Source organism: Macrobrachium rosenbergii, chromosome 27 (genome assembly GCF_040412425.1).
Source record: "Macrobrachium rosenbergii isolate ZJJX-2024 chromosome 27, ASM4041242v1, whole genome shotgun sequence".
NCBI lineage: Eukaryota > Metazoa > Arthropoda > Malacostraca > Decapoda > Palaemonidae > Macrobrachium > Macrobrachium rosenbergii.
In genome coordinates, this window is record NC_089767.1 from 31,996,605 (window position 1) to 32,019,508 (window position 22,904).

At 33.6% G+C, this 22,904-nt stretch overlaps 2 protein-coding genes across 3 annotated transcripts in view; one reads left to right on the plus strand and one right to left on the minus strand.

Moving 5' to 3' along the window:
• Window positions 1–22,904, minus strand: part of LOC136853565 (arylsulfatase B-like) — a 100,690-nt gene that overhangs the window by 47,956 nt on the left and 29,830 nt on the right. The gene's annotated exons all lie outside the window — the stretch shown is intronic.
• LOC136853562 (arylsulfatase B-like) lies at window positions 764–10,242 on the plus strand. Its single transcript, XM_067129286.1, has 11 exons — window positions 764–2,366; window positions 3,378–3,541; window positions 4,189–4,292; window positions 4,957–5,099; window positions 5,667–5,743; window positions 6,255–6,420; window positions 7,068–7,165; window positions 7,639–7,775; window positions 8,044–8,214; window positions 8,975–9,444; window positions 9,780–10,242. The coding sequence occupies exons 1-11, from the start codon at window positions 2,225–2,227 to the stop codon at window positions 9,962–9,964; spliced, it is 1,857 nt and encodes a 618-aa protein (XP_066985387.1). The 5' UTR covers window positions 764–2,224; the 3' UTR covers window positions 9,965–10,242.

Genomic DNA, 22,904 nt, shown 5'->3' on the forward strand with positions numbered 1-22,904 from the left:
TATATATATATATATATATATATACTATATATATAATATATATACACAACACACACACACACACACACACACACACATATATATATATATATAATATATATATATATATATATATATATATATATATATATAAAGTCATGCTAAAGTGCACCCATGAATCCCCTACCACTAAAAGTAAAAAAGTATGGTAAAAAATTCACACTTCCTTGCACCACTGATTTTTAACAAGGATTCACTGCTGAATGAGTGTTGGTATCTAATTTAGATTTAGTGGGGGCTCTATACTAACACTGACCATTCCCGCAAGGTTTTCGTGGGGATGGTAAATGATTAATGCTTCATTGTACGTGTGATTTCTTCCTGGGCCTTATCGAGGTCTCAGTTTGGGCGAGAGACGTGGGCTGTGACTTGAAGTGACCTAGATTCTGAAAGCACACGGTATTAACTATATCCGTCTGCGATGGCTAATGCTTTCTTCAGCGCTAGGGGCATGTCAGTTTGCTGGGCACGTGTGCCTGATCACAAAAATGCGAATGTATATATACATATATATATATATATATATATACGTGTGTGTGTTACATACATACATATATACATACATACATACATACATATATATATGTATATATATATAAACATATTATATATATATATATGTATATATATATATATATATATATATATATATATATATATATATATATATATGTGTGTGTGTGTGTGTGTGTGTGTGTGTGAGAGAGAGAGAGAGAGAGAGAGAGAGAGAGAGAGAGAGAGAGAGAGAGAGAGAGAGACTAGGTCTTTTAAACATCTTTGGTATAAATGGAAATATATATATACATTATAAAATTAATATATAATTAACTAAAAACTCTTACTAAAACATTAATGAGAACTGCAACATCAAAATGGCCATACAGACATTTTCGTATAATGATATTTTTTAATATCATTCAAGATAAACAATGACAGAATATGACAGAAGATTCTGTACTGTTCTACCAAAGCTCCTTTATAATGGATTTTTATCTTACTACAAATTCTGTTTTCTCTTACACTTTTTAGTTTTCTGTAAAAGAAAACTATTCGTTTGTCCGCCGCACTTTTTTTTCCGCCCTCAGATCTTAAAAACTACTGAGGCTAGAGGGCTGCAAATTGGTATGGTGATCATCCACCCTCCAATCATCAAACATACCAAATTGCAGCCCTCTAGCCTCAGTAGTTTTTTTTTCTATTTTATTTAAGATTAAAGTTAGCCATGATCGTGCGTCTGACACCGCTATAGGTGCTAACAACACAGGCCACCACCGGGCCGTGGCTGAAAATTTCATGGGCCGCGACTGAGAGTTTCATGGGCAGTGGCTGAGAGTTTTATACAGCATTATACGCTGTACAGAAAACTCGACTGCGCCGAAGAAACTTTGGCACATTTTTTCCTTGTTAACTCTGATTCCCAGCAGATATATACCTCTATTCTCTCTTTAGTTTACCGATAGCTGGTAAGAATGAAAATCCTCTCTGACTAGAGCCTTAAATCGCCTCTATGACGCTTCCCCTCCTTTATTAATCCCAGTTTTTGTGCGTCCGACTTTTTCTTCCAAGCTTTCCTCAAGCAGGAACTGGTTCTACTCAATGCAGGTATGGAGACGCAATCGCTGTTCGACAAAACAATGGAAATTATTACTTTTTGCTGACGGTATATTTTAATGGCTTAAATTGAAGCAATTTGGACCACTTACGTTGTCAAAAATATACTTTATTTCACCGAAGACACGTTCAAATCATTATTAGAGCTCATATTTCTAGACGTACGTGAATATTTTTAAAAATGCCGCGTATTTGAGACAGCCTAAGAGAATATACGAAGCGAGGGTAATATAAAGACATAACTAATTTAACTCAACAACTTAAAAGCTTTTTTTTATATTTATTGGCTTACAAAATGGCACCTTCTAGGCTATAACTTTCAGATTTTCTTCACTTACCCCTATCTATTACATTTACAAATACTTGTATGAATAACTGCTCTCATTTTCACCATTCATTTACTCTAGCTACCATTATCTATTAACTTTCGCCATTTACCTACAGTTTCAGGCTCATTCATCTGTCCCTATGTTTCCTCTTCACTTTTCCAGGTCAACACTGCATTATCTGCAGACATCACCCACGGCACATTCCATGCATCACTCGTTTTAATATCCACTTCAGATACTCAACTATGAGGACAGTCATTTGCAAGAGCCTGCTGACAACTTTTGCCTTTGCTGTCATGTTCTGCACAGACAGCACTTTGTCGATGTCAGCCAAAGAAGTGGCAGAAAAGAAGCCCCATGTGATTCTCATAGTTGCAGACGATTTGGGTAAGTTGTTCTGAAGATATATAAGAAGCCTTTGAGCTAATTACAGTGAATGAACTCTGATTCTAGTCTCTCGAAACACTGTGACGTGCCTTTGGTCAGCAAACTTAGTGAGATAAAAGCCTTCCTGCTCGGATTTTATTCAAATACACAAGATTTAACAATTGGATCAACAGCACTGACAACAACCACTGCTGTTGTTATGTCTGTTCACCCTGTAACTCAGCAAATCTTTAAGTTCCTAAATAGAACTCAAGAAAAACTTTGCCAAAACTCGCCTGTGTTTCCAAAAATCTAACAGCTAACATTCAGCGCACAAATATTAGTTCAAATATTCTTAAGCCAGTGAAAAGTGTCTTTCTAATTAACGATAAAACTTCTCATCTTGCACTGGTCCGTTTCAGTTAATCATACCTTCTTTTCTTGCAAGATTAATTCCACGTAAAGCAAAAGCTTCCTACATGGCAAACAATTTATTCTAGGGCATGGTTTAAGGCATCTTACTTTGTCAAGTTTTTAAACTTGTACTTGAGACAACTGTGCCACATAGGCAATAAAAATCAGGTTTGTGACATCAGTGATTCAGTGAAAGTACCGACCCAATGATTTGTAAAACGGCTGAATCGTACCAGCAAATACACCTCAAAATCTCTAAAACACGTGAATCTTAGCAGATACACCTCATAATAATCTCTAAAACACGTGAATCCTAACAGCAGATACACTTCATAATCTCTAAAACACATGAATCTTAACAGCAGATGCACCTCATAATCTCTAAAACACGTGAATCCTAACAGCAGATACACCTCATAATCTCTAAAACACGTGAATCTTAACAGCAGATGCACCTCATAATCTCTAAAACACGTGAATCCTAACAGCTAATGTCCCTCACAAGTGTCTCTTAGCAATCACAGTGTTACTTCTATACCAGCATGCTCGGAACAGGTGTACGTTAAAATAATATCTATCTATCACTAACATCACAATTGTCTTCTAATTCTTCTTCAGGCTGGAGTGACGTATCCTGGAACAACCCCAATGTAGTCATGCCTCACATGGATACCTTAGCCAAGAATGGGGTTATTCTGAACCAGTCTTACGTCCAGCCAACATGCACACCAACCAGAGCTGCTCTGTTGACAGGAAGGTACCCGTTCAAACTGGGACTTCAGGTAAATTGGTGGATTTCTTGAAAGATTGGTGTTTGGGATAGGTGTCATTTTCAAGGTTTTTTCAGTCAACCTGAAATATTTCAAGATCACTGCCAAAAATGTAATGGCAGCCTCTAAACTTTATTCAAATTTTCATTGAAGAGATGTTATATAAACATCTTGCAAAAGATATCCTGTCGTATCCGAACCAGACACCATTAGAATATGTCTGCAAAATTCTAAATTTTCATATACACTTCATATTCATTCTGATTCTTGGAAGTACAGTTGTTTTGATAAGCAATGTTCCGATCCATATGTCACAGTCATTAGATATAAGTCTTTTTAAAGTTATATAATGAATTACATTCGTTCATTCATGGCTTAATATTATCATGCTACAGTTAATTTCTCTTCCCCTGTTTCTCAAAAAGCCAACCCCTTTCTTCGTCATATCTCCTGCAAATAGTTACCTCAGTCAACTATTTATCATTGCCCAAAGTTTCATCAAGAAATATTCTACCATTTAAATATAGCCTTTACTAAAGGATGTCTTGCCAGAGTCCCATTTTGACACTGCTAAAAAGCAGATTTTTTTTATAAACAGCAGATTACTTCTACGTGCATTCAGATATTACACTGGTCTCAGCTGAATCCTACTCTTACAGAAGGCTGTCATAGCAGCAACTGAACCAGCAGGACTTTCAGTTCACGTGGATATACTGCCACAGTTACTGAAGAAAGTAAACTACGAAACCCACGCCATTGGAAAGTAAGTATTAGCTAATGAATTCGAGAATAAGTAGGTGTTTATATACACAAATTCAGATCAAATAGTAATCCCGGCTGAAGGCTATCATAGAGCACTGTGCGACCACTCGTTATTTTTAAAAATCGTCAATACTTTCCATTTCTATATGACACCAGGGCATTCAAAGGCCTCTATGTCAAATCTGAAACAGTTTATGAATGAGGAGTTTCGTTCATGTGAATTCTCCCTAAAAATAAGTAGTCATACTTTGTCAGATTTTTAGTGAATTCCCACTATATGTCTGTGGTTAAAATGTCAGATCTTTAATGATTAAACAAAAATATCTGTATAAGTTTGTGGAATTAAGCAAGTGTCAAATAACCAGTAATCAAGGATGTACTTAATAATAGCTAACCCTTTTTCCACCCTTATACAATTCAAGATAACAAAGTTTCATGGGATCACAGATATTAACTTCAAGTAAAACCATATCATTCTTTTGAAAAATCAGGAAATACAGAAGGTCCTTTATTAGAAACCAAGCATTACTTGCTACCTTAGCAATTTTCAAACTTGAATTTGGATTAGTAATGTCTTAAAACTGAATAATCCCCCTTGCCATCATACTCTCTTGCATGAGACTAAAAAGTTTTCGTCTAAATCTGTACATTTTCCCATTCACCAGATGGCACCTAGGTTTCTGTTCTTGGGACTACACTCCCACCAAAAGAGGATTTGATTCCTTCTACGGATTCTACACTGGGGCTGCAGATTACTACACCCACAAGAGATCTACGTCTGTGAAGCTACCAGAAGATAAAGCTAGAAGTATGCGTAATACATAAGTATAAACAAATGTGTATCTAAGTATGCTATTAATGCACCTAAACTGGAATGGTCAAACTGTTCTCAACATCTGAGTTGTATGTGACAATATACAACCTGAATGCTGTATATTTGTATATTATCATTATGCTGTATAATGGCATCGTCATTATATTATCTATTTTTAATAAATTGTATATTATATATGATTATATGACAATAACTTACAAACATACATAATACTTAATACTTAATACTGTGTATTGTATATGATTGCACCATATGATTGTGATGTCCGATTGTAATATTGTAATGACTTATTGTGATGACTTCTGATAAACAGAAATTAGAGGGATGTGCAGGGGAAAACAATACATAACACTGGACAAACTTTAGTTAAGGAATCATACAAAATGCCCTTTCTGGAAATTAGATTCTGCTGAATCCTGAACCACACAGGAGTGAATGAGGATTTGTGAAGTCTTTAAATTCAGCTTCATTTCCTCTACTTCTTGTAGCTAATCTGAACATTGGTGAAATCTATAGATACTTTCATTTACATTCTTGTAGGGGATCACGACGGAGGGTTCTTGGACTTGAGAAACAATACGACACCAGATGACACGAAAGATGGAGTTTACTCTACCGTAAGTAAAGGCACTGTTTGCCCGTAAGGTTGACTGACACTAAATGCATAAAGATCAACATTTCAAGTGACTTCTTACACATAAACTTATAATCAAGGCTGTAGGGAAGACAGACAGAAACGGTTCTCTTGTATGAAGTGCTTTTCATTTAGTTTCAAGTAGAAATTTCAACTGACTGAGAAATTATTATACAATTAAATGGCAAATAATGCCACACAAACTCATTAATTTGTTTAGTTGTTTCCAAGGTATACTTATCTCCCCATCTTTTATAATGGAAACTGAATTTAATCTTTCGAAGGTACAAAATATTTATGCTCAACAAGTTTTGTCTTAACCAAACTGCCTCTGAGGAGGTTCAGTAAGACTGGGAGCATTAGGCACACCTAACATTTATACACTGTTAGGAAAATTATGTTAATAGACGTGGTCTTCAAATTCCCTAAAAAATCTTGGCAAAAATTATGCCTTCTCTTTCATCTTCTTCCTAATCACTTCCATCCACAAACAGCATCTGTTCGCGTCAGTGGCTGAAGACATCGTGAGATCACGCAAACCCCAGGATCCACTGTTCATGTACCTGGCTTTCCAGAGCGTCCATTCTCCAATTCAGGTACCTCAAAATTACTCGCAGGTCTACGAGCACATCCAGGACCAAGATCGCAGGAACTATCTAGGTCAGTTGAGGAATGTTTGTGCATTGTGAATGCACAGTGCTTTAGGCATTATACATGCATTGCCTTACTCTGTAACAATACAGTATTTGCTCAAGTTTCTTTGTCTTGTTCCACTGCACAATCAAAATGTAAGCTACAGCTTGCTGCTCTTTAGCATAATGAGGATTTCCAAGTTAAATATTTTCTGCAAACAACAAGGAATATTACTTTAATAAAAACTGAAGGTGATAATCAACTGTACTGGCACTTATCAAGTTTTTTCTCACAAGGCCACTTAACAAGATCTACTCTTTATGAATGTAATGATGTCCTGTGTTTTCAGCATAATAGCTACATTCAATTTTGCTCTTTAAGTTACACCATTACTTAACATACATCTTATCAGTCATATACCTTTTCATGTGGTACTAGGAGACTAACTTGAAATAATCTCACCTCACTACAGGACAACAATCTGATTGGACTTGCCATCGTGTTCTTACAAATGCTGCACTTTTTCACAGTCTTAAGAACAAGTTTTTCATAGTTTTCACGGAACTTGAACATACGAAAACAATCTAATTCAGTTTCTGGTCTGTTCAAGTCTTTTCTTCATTATTGAAGGAACTCTTCGTCACAGGAATTATTAACAGAACTCTTCATCACAGGAATGGTAACTGCCATGGATGAAGCAATTGGAAGGCTTGTCACAGCACTCAAAGAAACTGGCCACTACAACAACTCTGTGATCATCTTCACAACAGATGTGAGCAACATACTTATTAAGTCTTTTATACCTTCTCAATTAACCTTAAGATTTTAACCTCCATATACTGAAGAATATGCAGCTATGGCTGTTTCTTGAAAATTTCTGACATTTCTCTGACTGGTACTGCTTTTAGTAACAAATGTTACACATTACAATGCAAGGCTTTATCATGTGAACCACAAAAAGGCTGCATAATAATAAGCATAGTTCCATTATAACTAGTACTTCAGGAAAATTGTGAAGGATGAAAAATAAGCTGATGACTGCTTATATTGGGCGTAAAACAACCCGTACTTTTCACTGAAACTTCTCTTGAAAGTTAATGGCCTTTTCAGTTTTGTTCAATATAAATGAGTGCTCACTCTGATTAACAGTAACCATAATAGCTACTTTAGACAGATGGAGTAACCCACATACCAAGAATACTTACAGTGTAAGTGACAATGACAGAAAATCTGTGTTATTTACAGAATGGAGGCTCTGTCAAGAACAGCGGAAGCAACTGGCCACTCAGAGGAGAAAAATCCAGCTTATGGGAAGGTGGAGTGAGAGGAGTTGCCTTCATTCACTCTCCATTTTTACCGAATCCAGGAACAGTTACCAATCAGTATGTGAACTTTAAGCAACTGGTGACTTCATGTCCAACTTAAGCTTTTGTTAAAACTTAAATGGGTATTATTGTTGTGGCATAAATCTTCCTGCATGTTTTTGGACTTGATACAACAAAGGAATATTCAAGATACACTGATTAGATGAAATAAGACTTATTTTTGCATGACCACTACCTAATCACTGCCATTTTTCATGCTTTCCCAGTATCTGAATATCATTAACAATAATGTTAACGTGCAGGAACGTACTAATTTTCTAAATAGATTGCACCATGCCACAGACTGGTTCAGGACAATCATTGACATCACTGGTGGCCCAACTGCCGAAGTTGATGGAGTTAGTCAGTGGGACGCCTTCGCAGGGGTCTCTGGCCCACCGAGGGACAAGATGATCTACAACATGTACGACCTTGAAGGATTCAAGGCAGGAGTCAGGTGGGTTTTCTAACTGGTTCAGAAATGAGGACACCTCGTAGAAGGTTATGTCGTCAGCGCACCTCACTTGGTGTAATGTTTGCACTACTAGAGGTTTTGTTTGAAGCGTTCCTTCAACCACTAGTTGCACACAGTTTTTAGCCTTTCACTTTACCTCCATTCCCGCTGCTCCCTTCCTTCCAGCTTGCTGTCCAATCACTCCAATTCTCTCTTTTTCACTGTCTCGAGCGCTGAATGACTGGAAGTGCCCCAGTGCTTAACTTTAGGGCCAGATTTTCATAAATAAAATCAATTAGGAATGAGGACTGTTCTGAGAATCTTATGAGTACCATCAAGAAGATTTAATTTGAGTGTTTATAGGAAAGTATCACGATGGTATACCAAAGGACTATTTTACACTTTTGTCACCACAAATTTTCTTTGTATTTAAAGAAAACAAAACAGTGAAAAATATTGTAAAATGACAAAAGCTTATTTCTGCCTACGTAAAAGTTCCCAAATTCTATATAATCTGTCCTTGCTGCAATGCTACCAAAAATCCAAGAATAAAGTCACAATAAACTCTCATGCATACGAAAGCTGTTAACAATCAACAATCAAGTCTAAACATAGGATATAAAATTTTGAGCACAGTTAATCTTAGGCATTGTCCCAACTCCTCACCTACTGAATAACATACAAAGAATATTTGAAACGAACCGCAACAAATTCATCATTCGACCAACAAAACTAACCGAAGACTTGACTTATTCTACAACAGACTTGGCGACTACAAGATGCTGATTGGACGCATGACCAGAAACAGCTGGGCATCGTCTCCACCATCTGCAGACAGCCCAGTACAAGGCAGACACAAGGCTAGCCACAAAATTCGCAGACAAGCCTGGCCAAAGAGGAGGCTTCCAGCCATTTTCCTGGCCAAGAAGAACAAAGAACTCACAGGGGGTGAAACTCCTCTCAATGACACTTATGAGAGTTTCTTCAGTGAGCCAATCATTAACAAATTCAATGACTTTGACATTTTAAAAGAGGATAGTTCTGAAGATTTTACGCCCAGAAATCGTAGGGTATTTCGAAAGAATAAAGGAAAAGGGAGAAAGGACAAAGAACAACACATTCTGTGGCGTGATTTGAAGAACCACCCAGACCTGGTGTGGCACGCTGAAGAGTTGCAGATCTTGGAGCAACATATGGAAGACAAGAACAGGATTAGACTTTTCAACATAAAAGGTAAGGGTGAAAAGATTTACTCTCCTGATCAAATGAAGTGGGAAGTTCAGGAGTTTATTTGTGATTATGAAATATAGTGCTTATTAAAAACACACCGGCATAGAATAAAATGTACCCTTGGTTCTTAGGAACTCAACTTAGATGTAGCCATTTTGAACAAAATTTCTTTAGAACTTCAGATTAGTAACTGAAGCTAGGTGCCCAATTCTGACAACAGATCCCACATAACGGAAATCCCACCTAACGGTTATAACATAAACACTAAACTAATACCCATTTGCTATACTGAAACACAACCAAAGCTCCAATACTTATTTTCTTGCCTTTAACAACAGATGACCCAGAGGAGAGAAACAGCCTGTCTACAACCAAGATCCACGAACTCCAAGCAATGTTCAACTACCTGTTTACGCAACTGCAGTATATGAAGTCGATTCCAGCGAACGTGAAAGTCAAAGCTGGGCATCCAGTCAACTGGAATGACGTCTGGTCACCAGGGTGGTGTCAGGCAACGTTTTGACAACGAACGTTTGCCTGTTGAGAGGCGTCTGTCGCGCTTGCCTTTCCGTCGCAACTCCAGCGTGGTGCGAGGGAGTCTTGTCAGATCTGAATGTAGGGATGTTAATACCGTTTTCATTGTGAGTTTGAACACAACTTAATTTTGTTGTATTATAGCTGTACAAATTGGTTCTAGAAAAGTCCACTGTCAGCCATATTATGTAATCCAAACCTGCAATGTACTTTATGAGCTTTTTCTCATATGATTCTAACTTATAAAATGTCATATTTTCATAAACAGAAATCCCATAGAATAGATTTAATAAAAGCAGTACGAAATAAAAATACATACTAATTATTTTTTTTATTGACTATAATGAATAACTTGATGTCATCATCTAGGCTAAGCCTAAAAGGTAAACAGAAAACAAGAGAGTTACTAAAGAAAATAAGAATGATCCTAGCTTAGGAGAACAGGAGCCAAAATAATACCAGCAAAAGAGACAAAGCCCCATCTGCGGTGGAAAAAGTAAGGATCTTGGACTATTGGGTGGGAGGAGCTACATATATATATATATATATATATATATATATATATATATATATATATATATATATATATATATATATATATATATATATATATATATATATATATATACACATATATATATATATATATAAATTATAAGTATATATACATATACTTGTGCTTCTTAAGATAAACAGGCAGATTTGCAATATTACACAATGAAACAACTCCAATTATTCTAATGACCCAAAAGTTGCATAGCAACGCAAAGCAACCACTGCTGAATTAATAAAACGATAGAAAGGTGGATTAACATACCTTCCACTCTCAAAAAAAAAAAACGAAAAGAACAGTGCAGTAAATAAATCAATAGACAAGATGTGGTAAAGTGGGCTGATGTAAACAAGGCGTAGTAAAGTGGGCTAATAATCATTACTGTGATATTACCTCTTCACTAAAGCGGTGCCGCCAACGCTTCACGATGTTATCTGAGCTACCAAGGGAAAATGGTTCCAAGGCCTGCGATTTACATCAGTTAATTACCAAGGTGACAAAACCAAGTCCTGTGATGTATATCAGTTAATTACCAAGGTGACAAAACCATTAACCTAAATTAGATATTTTTCCTTTATATTTTTAGGTAGATATAAGAATTTTTTTCATATTTGCGGGTCCATTAACCTAGAGAAGTATTTTTTCATTTATATTTTTCGGTAGGTATAAGATTTTTGCTTTTCTCATATACGTATGGGTCCCCTGACCTAAATTCCTACCGTTTTGAGAAAGATTGCTTTGTCTTTTGCAGACCAGTTTTAATGAACAAATTTACTTTTCATTTACATTTTTAGGTAGATGTAAGATTTTTTTTTCTCATTCACTAGTGGTTCCTTGACCCAAATTCCTACCGTTTTCAGAAAGATTAAACAAATTTATTTTTCATTTATATTTTTACGTAGATATAAGATTCTTTTTTTTTTTATCTCATACACGTATGTTCCTTTGACCCAAATCCTACAGTTTTCAGAAAGATTACTTTGATTTTTGCAGACTAGTTTTAATAAACAAATGTATTTTTCATTTGCATTTTCGGTAGATATAAGATTCTTGTTTTTCTCAAACACGTATGGTTCCCCTGACCTAAATTTCTACACTTTTGAGAAAGATTGCTTTGTTTTTTGCAGACTAGCTGTAATGAACAAATTTACTTTTCATTTACATGTTTAGGTAGATATAAGTTTTCTTTTTATTTTCATTCACTAGTGGTTCCTTGACCCAAATTCCTACCGTTTTCAGAAAGGATTACTTTGATTTTTGCAGACTAGTTTGAATAAACAAACTTGTTAAAAATTATCGTCAAATTGAAGAATATGACTTGGTTAATTGTTAAATAATACTGTCTTTTTGCAGACAATTTCGAATAAACAAATTTGTTGAAAATTATTGTCAAATTGAAGAACGTGACTTAGTTTAAATTTCTGATCCCTTATTGTGAAACAGAAAAAAATTCAAATCACAAAGGAAAACAAACTATTTAAAAATTACTGTTACATTAAAGAACATGGCTTAGTTTAAATCTTCTGATTCACTAACATGAAATATAAACAAAATTCAAATGAAAATGGAAAAAAAAACTATTTAAAAACTATTGTTACATTAAAGAACATAACTCATTTTAAATCCCCTGATTCAGTGATAAGAAATATAAACAAAATTCAAATGAAAAAATGAAGAGGCGGTGGATTTCTAACCACACTCATTGCATTCATGCACAGAATGAAGTGGAAACTAACACAGGATTAACTAGTCCTGTTGGAATGCGAACATTTCTGTTCAATGATCCTTTGATTTTGCAGAGATCAATGACCCACTTAACCCAAATAAAGCCGTGCTTGTATAATTTGAGGACTGGTTGAAGTTTAGTTTAGCAAGGAATACAAAAGTCTGGTATGTGTAAGATATAGCTGTAAGTATATCATATGAAAATATACTAGCGTCTCTCTCTCTCTCTCTCTCTCTCTCTCTCTCTCTCTCTCTCTCTCTCTCTCTCTCTCTCTCTCTCTCTCTCTCATTTCAGGACTGACTCAAATTTATTGAAGTAAAGAAAAATAAAGGCCCCGTATGTATAGGATACTGTTGTAAATATATCATTCAAAGAGATACTAGTCTCTCTCTCTCTCTCTCTCTCTCTCTCTCTCTCTCTCTCTCTCTCTCTCTCTCTCTCTCTCTCTCTCTCTCTCTTAAATTATAAATAAAAAATCTAAGATTAAAGGAAATATAAACAATGACGACGCCCAATTCATCAAATAATTCTAATATTTCCTCCTCCATTCAGTCGCACTTCTATATTTTGTTTTAATATTGAAAAATAATATTCTCGTAAATAAAGTACAAGTTTTTTAAAACTTATTATTTATCTTCATTTAATCGCACTAATATAAATTTTGGTTACAAATGACAATACCCTTGGTATGACGCTAAGCTTTCTTACATAAATAAACGGTATTTTTATATTGGAAAATATTATTCTCGTAAATAATGTCAAAGGATTTTTAAAACTCAAAACGACACGTTCGCTCTTCTCAGTATTTGAGTCAATAACCTAGGTGGTGTTACGCTAGTTTTAATAGCCACAAATCAATCAATCATCTCAGTATACGATTTTTAGACAGTTTCTTAATCTTTAAAATGTACGATAATGTGACGCCATGGAATTTCTCAAGTTGTTAAAATTCTTTAAAATTCTCTAGTTTAATTCTGTATTAAGTTTCAGAATATATTTATATATATGTATATATATATATATATATATATATATATATATATATATATATATATATATATATATATATATATATATATATATATATATACTAATAATAAATATCTATACACATATAGTATACATTAATATATACACATATATATGTGTATATATATTGTGTATATATATATATATGTATGTATGTATATGCGTATATATATTAACTCAAACAGTAAAGCCTCTATGAAATATTAAATAAAAATTCAATTCATTCATCTAAGCACAGTTTCTCCCGTTAAGCCCTCCAGACTCTGAGAGAGAGAGAGAGAGAGAGAGAGAGAGAGAGAGAGAGAGAGAGAGAGAGAGAGAGAGAGAGAGTCTGGGTACGGAACCGCACTTAAAAATACCTTTGGTCGCGTGAAGGGCATACGAATTTGGGCATCCATTGGAAGGTCACCATCAAACGGCCAGGACACAAGGTGCTTTGTTTATTTGAATAATAATAATAATAATAATAATAATAATAATAATAATAATAATAATAATAATAATAATAATAATAATAATAGAAAATCTTCTTTTAATAATAATAATAATAATAATAATAAAATAATAATAATAATAATAATAATAATAATAATAATAATAATAATAATAATAATGCTCCTTTCTAATGAACACCTGTGGCGGCCTTGTTCCTTATGAATTGGGTTCATCCTCTGAATAATAATAATAATGAAAAATCACTAGCTCTGCATCATGATCAGTTACTGCTGCAGTGTGAGGTCTGCGTTGAGGTGTTGAAACCCTTTGGTGTGCTTGTCCCATGTGAATAGGTTTCCTCTACTGACATAATAATAATAATAATAATAATAATAATAATAATAATAATAATAATAATAATAATAATAATAATAATAATAGACTCAAAATCACTTTGAAAAAAGCTAATTCTTTTGAATTTACTGCAAATATTGTGAATTGTATCAAAATAACAAGTCCGGAGAATTGTATTTAAGAAACATCTATAGATATGTGTATGTCTATGTGTGTATATATATAATATATATACATTATATATATATAATATATATACATATAGACATATATACTTATATACTAAATTACATACATGCAATTCGTTAAACTGTGGTCACTGAGGACTTAACTATGTAGAGATAATTTAAGACAAATATGGACACTTCTTAAGGCGAGTCAAAGGGAGAGAGAGAGAGAGAGAGAGAGAGAGAGAGAGAGAGAGAGAGAGAGAGAGAGAGAGAGAGAGAGAGAGAGACTGCAGCTTTCACGAAAATAAGTATACCTTAAAAACATAATAATATATAATTGCATTTTTTACGCCAAGTGGAAAACTGCTTCTTTCGGGAAAATGAAAATACGAGAAAATATAATTGTATTTTGACGCACGACTCAGAAAAGGTCAGGCAAGACCCTCTGCCTTCTTCTAAGGAAGAATATTAGCATAAGCATATACATATGAGGCTGGGGAACTGGCTAAGCATAATCGGTCTACACAAGTATGGAATTTTACGAGAGTTGAATAGACGGACGGGGAAAGGTTTAGGGCTACAGAGAAAGTTAATAAAAAGAAAAAAAAGGAGAGCAGAGAGAGAATGGAAAGTGGGGCATACCTTCCAGCTCAATATCTGATTGTTTTAGGAGTCAAAGCAAAAAATATTAGTAGGGTTTAGTTTATATTATATATATATATATATATATATATATATATATATATATATATATATATATATATATATATATATATATATATATATACAGTATATCACTAAGTCCACGTTGGAAGGTGAGTGAAAACCGGGACTTTGAACAAGTACTTTCGTAGTTTATTCTACATTTTCAAGTTCACACTGAATACAAAAGAAGTTGACAGAGATTTATATACAAAAACAGAAGGGGGGGGAGGGGTTACACTTTGTTAACCTGGCCAGCATGTTCTTTGAACAAAAAGGACAGGGACAAAGGATCAAGGGATAATCCAGGGTGGTGATTAACACTCCTGGTGGAAGTAGCTTCAATGAACACAGTCTCTAGCAGATTTCTTTTCCGATGGTCGTTGACCTTGTAGATAACCGTTGACTTACCCCAGTTCATCGTATGGCCTGTCTTAAACCAATGATCCACGATGCCGTTATTTGATAAACCTCTTGAAATGGCATATTAGTCCTTTTGATGTCTGACCAATATATATCGTATTACATTCTCTGCAAGGAATACTGTATACAATACTGTTTGAAATGGGTGGCCTCGAATTCAATATTTTCAAGAAATTGAGAACGGATAGATTTAATTTCATGAACAGGATTCCCCCGGATTGGGCAACAGTGCTACTGAACAGAATTTATAACAGCCTTAGATTCAAGCGAAACAAACTAGTTCACCACCTGGATCGCAAATTAAAAAGTTTCATCGAGATAAGTGACTAGAATAACAAACATAGAGTGTAATAAACCTCTCGAACAAAGGACTGGACCAGAATCCCAAATGCGCTTTAGGCTATGGCTCATCATATTCTATTAGTGATGACATTTCGTTCACAAACATCATCTCAGAGATATCCAAACTGGAGAAGAAAGACACAATTGTATCACCTTCAATGAATTAGCTCCAGGACTCATGCAGAGGAGCGTGCTATTAGAAACAGCGCGCATAGTGAGAAAAGTGATTGACTCCTAAGGAGGCAGGCTGCAACCCGGAACCCCACGCTATAAATACCGCCCAGTCGAATAGGACGACTGATAAAAAAAAATTAACAATAACAATAACCGTACAGGTGTCTTCATCGATACACACCTGTTACTAATCCACCAGGTGTACGTGTTCACCTGGATTCGTTCGATTCCATACATTCGACCTCTAAATAATTAGTGAAGAACGTCCAGACACGCTAAAAAAACATTAGCATAAGAAACAAAGCTTCCAACGTAGCGACAAAAGCATGAGTGAAAGTGTTGACATTTCGTATTATAATGCAAAGTTCATTCATGCTTCAAAAATGAAGTTAGGAATATTGAATGAAAATATACATTAGAAAATAATGACTGAATCTGCATTCGTCATGTAGATTCTATGAAGGAGATCAAAAGTGCTTTTGTGTAGAAAATATATATTGAAAATTATTTCGAAGAGATAAACAAGAACCTATTTAGGTAATCAGATAAAAATTATTTTGTAGGAATACAGAGTACCTATTTAATTACCACATAACTCTGCATCAACATAACTGCATAACGCAAAAACCAGAGAAATTACCAAAATAACAGTAAACGAGTGAAATCAGGTGATTATTCGTGATAATGATGATAATACGTTAAAAAGATTTCTTTTATTATTGCTGAGGAAGTGTGTCCAGAAATACAATTTAAAAAGCAACTAGTGGTTTGGTAAATTAGTGGGAACAAATAAAAATTTTAAAAAATACATTTATCGTCATGGAAATAAATTTGTAAAAAAATATAAATGGAGAAATTATGTTACAGATTTTAAACAAAATTTATAAGAGAACAATTCAAGACAGAAACATCGGGCGAACGACGACAAATACAATTCTACGACAAAAACAATATTACCACAAAGACAGTTTTACTACAAGGACAATTCGTTGACAAAGACAATTCTACGATAAAGACAATTTTACGACAGACAATTCTACAGCAAAGACAATTTTACGAGGACAATTTTGCGACAAAGAAAATATTACTACAAAGAATTTTACGACGAAGACAATTTTACGACAAAGACAAATTTACTAAAAAGACAATTCTACGAAAAATATAATTTTACGAAAAGACAATTTTACGATAAAAACAATTCCATGCCACTTACAATTCTAGGACAAAGAAAATTTTATGGCAGAAAATATTACGAAAAAGACAATTCTACGACAAAGACAACTTTACTACAAGGACAGTTCTACAACAGAGACAGTATAAAAAAAAATTCTATGAAAAAGACAGTATGAAAAAAATAATTCTAAGACAAAGACAGTTTAGGCTACTACAAAGAAAATTTTACAGCAGACGATTCTACGACGAGGACAATCTGGCAACAAAGACAATTTTACGACCAAGACAACGTTACGATCAAGGCAATTTTATAATAAACACAATTTTACTCGTACAATAAAGACAGCTTTACAACAAAGACAATTTTCTTCAAGACAGTCCAGGACACAGAATCTTTCCGCGAAGTAATATCTCACGTCAACCTATCTCCCTACGTCGACGTTTACAAAAACCTCTCAGGAAAATGACAAGGATGCCCGATGACCTACTGATGTCCCCAAAAAATATCATTTTGAAAAGTGGCCCCCAAGCCCCCTCTTCCCCCTCCCCGCCCCCCTTTTCCTTAAGAGAAAGCTGTCGGAAAGGGAAAATTGATGAGCCGGTGGCAGTGTTAGTGAGTCTGCGTTAGAATCTCAGTTGGCTCTGGGAAGTGACTCTGGGTGGAGAGGTACAGGAGGTACAGGGAGGTACAGAAGCTACACGAGCTATAAGAGGTACAGGGAGGTAAAGGAGTTACATGAGGTAAGGAACGAGTCCTTAATTTATGTAATACATAAATATATATAAATATATATACTGTATATGTATATGTACTATGTATTATGTATATTTAATTATATATACATATATATATGTATATGTATATATATATACATATACATCTACATATACATATATATGTATATGTAGATGTATATGTATATATACATATATATATATATATATATATATATATATATATATATATATAATTAAATATACATATATATATACATATATATATATATATATATATAAAATAAATTTCTTACAGCTGTGTGGATTACTTCTATCATAAATATATAGATACACACACACACACATATATATATAAACATGTGTTTGTGTGTGTGCGTGTGATTTAAGTACTCTAACAGGGTCATTCACCCAGTTCATCGCAGCAGGAACTGCAAGCTCCCAAAATCGAAAGACAGTCATGAAAGTCAGATGCGGCCTGATGAACGGTTATCTCAATTAAAAGTCCAGATCTCTCCATAATCTCTTCAGCCAACAAGATTCCCATTTTTCTCTTCCGTCACGCAATTATTTTGTTTGTTTCCTTAACAAACACATAGACACAGACACAGACACAGACACAAACACATGCTACCAACCTCCTGACCACCAACCCATTTTGCTAGTTTGACCTGACTTGACTTTTTCTGGTCATGAATCTAGACCTTGATTGCTTGCAAAATTATCTTTCATCTAACGAATAATAATAATAATAATAATAATAATAATAATAATAATAATAATAATAATAATAATAATAATAATAATAATAATAATAATATATAATAGTAATAATAATAATAATAATAATAATAATAATAATAATAATAATAATAATAATAATATTCTTTGGAGGCTTGAATTTCAAGTCACTGACCCCTATAGTGGGCTTGTTCCATATGAATTGGGGTTATCATCTGAATAATAATAATAATAATAATAATAAAAATAAAAATAAAAATAATAATAATAATAATAATAATAATAATAATAATATCAATAACCTTTTCAAAGGAATAATAATAATAACAATCATAACAATAATCTTTGGAAGCTTGAATTTCAAGTCAGTGGGTCCTGTGGGCTTCTTATATACGAATATGGGTTCATCTTCTGGTTAATAACAATAAGGAAACAAGGCTAACCCTGTAACGAGGCTATAAAATCGAGAATTAAAAGCCACAGCAGTGTTAAAAATATTCATGCACAAAGTTAAAGACGAAAAGGAGAGGCTCTCAGGTAGAAAGAGAAGATTGGCTGACCTCTCTCAGTGCTGGGAGGTAAATGATAAGGTACAAGTAGGACATTGCACTTCATACCTGAGGGCTTGGTCATTTATCACTTTACCATTTATTCGCTGCATATCTTCTGATATTCTTGGGCATTTGAATAGGTCGAATCGGACTTTCTCTCTCTCTCTCTCTCTCTCTCTCTCTCTCTCTCTCTCTCTCTCTCTCTCTCTCTCTCTCTCTCTCTCTCCGTGCCTGTGTGTGGGTGTGCGTGTCTGCGTAAAGAGGTCACCAGCAGAATCTATTATTCGAGCCTCAATCTTTTGTATGTGTCGTCCACAAAAATTATATATATATATATATATATATATATATATATATATATATATATATATATATATATATATATATATATATATATATATATATATATATTGTATATACATTACATTTCATATATATACACAGTATATATATACTTTCATATATACATACTATGTATATATATATATATATATATATATATATATATATATATATATATATATATATATATATATATATAGTACATGTATATATACAGTATATATACACTGTGTTATATATGAAATGTATGTATATACAATATACAGTATATATATATATATACATAGAGAGAGAGAGAGAGAGAGAGAGAGAGAGAGAGAGAGAGAGAGAGAGAGAGAGAGAGATTTAGGGCAAAAAAATCTTTTACCGGGACGAAAATGAGGAGAAAAATAAAAAAGAGATAAGGAAAGTTCACGTAGATCCACCTACACGCAAAAAATGAAAGTCCATAATCAGAAATAACCACAGGCTAAAAGAGGGTGGGAAGCAGCTAGCTTGCAATTAGAGGCTGCATCTACAACACAACGCTTGGAGGATAATAACACGAGGTTATTATTGCAAGGAAATGCAAAACACTACATTGAGAGAGAGAGAGAGAGAGAGAGAGAGAGAGAGAGAGAGAGAGAGAGAGAGAGAGAGATTTAAATATATAAACAACAACACTAATATCTTTAAAAAAGGGGGCAAATTATTTGCGGTTCCCAGGAGAGAGAGAGAGAGAGAGAGAGAGAGAGAGAGAATTCCAAATATATAATCAACAAAACTAATATTTTAACGAATTTGTATTGTCGTGAGAGAGAGAGAGAGAGAGAGAGAGAGAGAGAGAGAGAGAGAGAGAGAGAGAGAGAGAGAATTCCAAATATATAATCAACAAAATTAATATCTTAACAAATTATCTGTATTGTCGTGTGAAGACAGAGAGAGAGAGAGAGAGAGAGAAATACTTTGAGCCAATGTGAAAAGAAAGAAAACCAGTCAGCCAGTTAGCGTCTACATATACGGGACAACAACACTTATCTATTTTTTACCTGCGACACTAAGTCGACAGGTGTGACGCACGCGCATGCACATACATACACACACATACATGCATACATACACACGTGCACACACATACGAGTTCTGGCAAAACGGGGAACCAATGTATTTTATGAATATGTAAATATCTATGTGTATATTTATGTGTGTATATGAGTATATAAATAAGTATATGTATACACTGATATATATAGATATATTTATGCATATAATATTTATTTATATATATATATATATATATATATATATATATATATATATATAAACACACAAATATATATATATAAACACACAAATATATATATATAATATATATTTACATATACTGTATATATATATATATATACATATACATATATATATATATATATATATATATATATATATATATATATATATACAGTGTGTGTGTGTGCGCGTGCGCGTGTGTGATCGTTTCCCACCGTCCACGTGCACTACATGAATCACTGTACTACCTAACACCTGACAACCTAGCCAATATGAACTCTCTCTATTCTCATGACGTCACAACTGCCTGTTCTTGTAATTTAAAAAGTGACAACACAACCACAAGTTGTAAATAAAGCATGGACTTCTCCCCTTTGCAAACTTATTCTTGAGGATATGTATAAGAAGCCAACCTACATATGTTTTAGAAGAATGGATAAGTGAGTAAAAAGAATAAATCTAAAGACAGTATCTGTCAATAATCTCTTTGCTTTAATATAGGTTGCTATAAGGAGGATTCATAACACACACACATTATATATATATATATATATATATATATATATATATATATATATATATATATATGTGTGTGTGTGTGTGTGTGTATGTGTATTTATACATACATATATATACATACATGTATGTATATACATATATATATACACATATACTATATATATATATATATGGATATATATATTCATACCAGGACCGCATTTGAACAAGATGGTATCCAAAGGAGATTTCTATTACAACAAGTTACAAACTTTCAAGGACTCTCTGTCCTCATCGTCTGGTAGCCTGTTTAAATGAGGTCCTTATATGAATTGTATTAATATATATATACTTGCAATATTCTCATTAAAAAATAAAAAATTCTACTACACATTATGCAAATTAACCCTTTAAGCTGAAGTTCACCTCAAACAATGACACATGCCTGCGTAAATCAAATTATTAAAATTATAAAAAGGCGCCGTGAACACACTTCCTTTGACCTCCAGGTGAAAGTAGCAGGAAAATAACAGGAAGTGGTGTCTTTTCAGAAGAATAATAACCACTAAATACGCTACATCCTGCATCTGACACTGATAACAATTTGAACTTACTCTAAGTTTACATTTATATCCCACAGGAAAATGACGGCAGAAGTTCAGTACCAAGCGCTTTCACGTTTATTAACGCATCTTCTGGGTACAAATGAGACACAGATGAAAAGAAGGTTACAAAGTAACCAAAAAGAACAAGAATGCCAGATTCTTGTTCTTTTCGTTTACTTTGTAACCTTCTTTTTATCTGCGTCTCATTTGTGCCCTGACGATGCGTTATTAAACGTGAAAGCGCTTGGTACTGAACTCTGCCGGTCATTTTCCTGTGGATTCTGCTCTACAGGTACACTGAAGTCACGTGCATCTACTGTGATTTTTTAAGCATATATATATATATATATATATATATATATATATATATATATATATATATATATATATATATATATTTATATATATATATATATATGTATATATATATGTATGTATGTATGTATGTATGTATGTATACACACACACACACACACACACACACACATATATATATATATATATATATATATATATATATATATATATATATATATAGAATGAACAGGATGGAAAATAGCGATCGTGGCATCTTAAGCTTATTGGCCAAATTTTCGATTCGTTAAGTCTCATCATCAGGGCTGTAAAATATGAAAAAAATTACAAATTAAATAGTCAGACCTCCTCCGCCGTCTTGTCGATAGCATAGGTGACGACGTCCTGCTTTCCAAGAAGGAGAATGTCACTCAGTTTTTCAGCTTCCTGGAGATAGGTTCTGGTCTTAGAATTCTCTTAACCTTTTGTGCTTTCATTTCCATTTTTTGTTTTTTTTTTGTTTTAATATAGATTGTTTGGCGTTTTTGTGATTTTAACTTTTGTAATTGTCATTTTACAGAGTCTGTTTTTAATTTGTAAAGTTTGTATATTTTACAGCCCTGACGGTGAGACTTTACGTCTCGAAAATTTGGTCAATAGACTTAAGATGCTGCGTTGGCTATTTTCCAACCTGTTCATTTTCTAAATATCCGGCGTTCCAGATGCCATAACTTGCCTTAGTTAGTGTTATGTGTATATATATACATATATATATATATATATATATATATATATATATATATATATATATATATA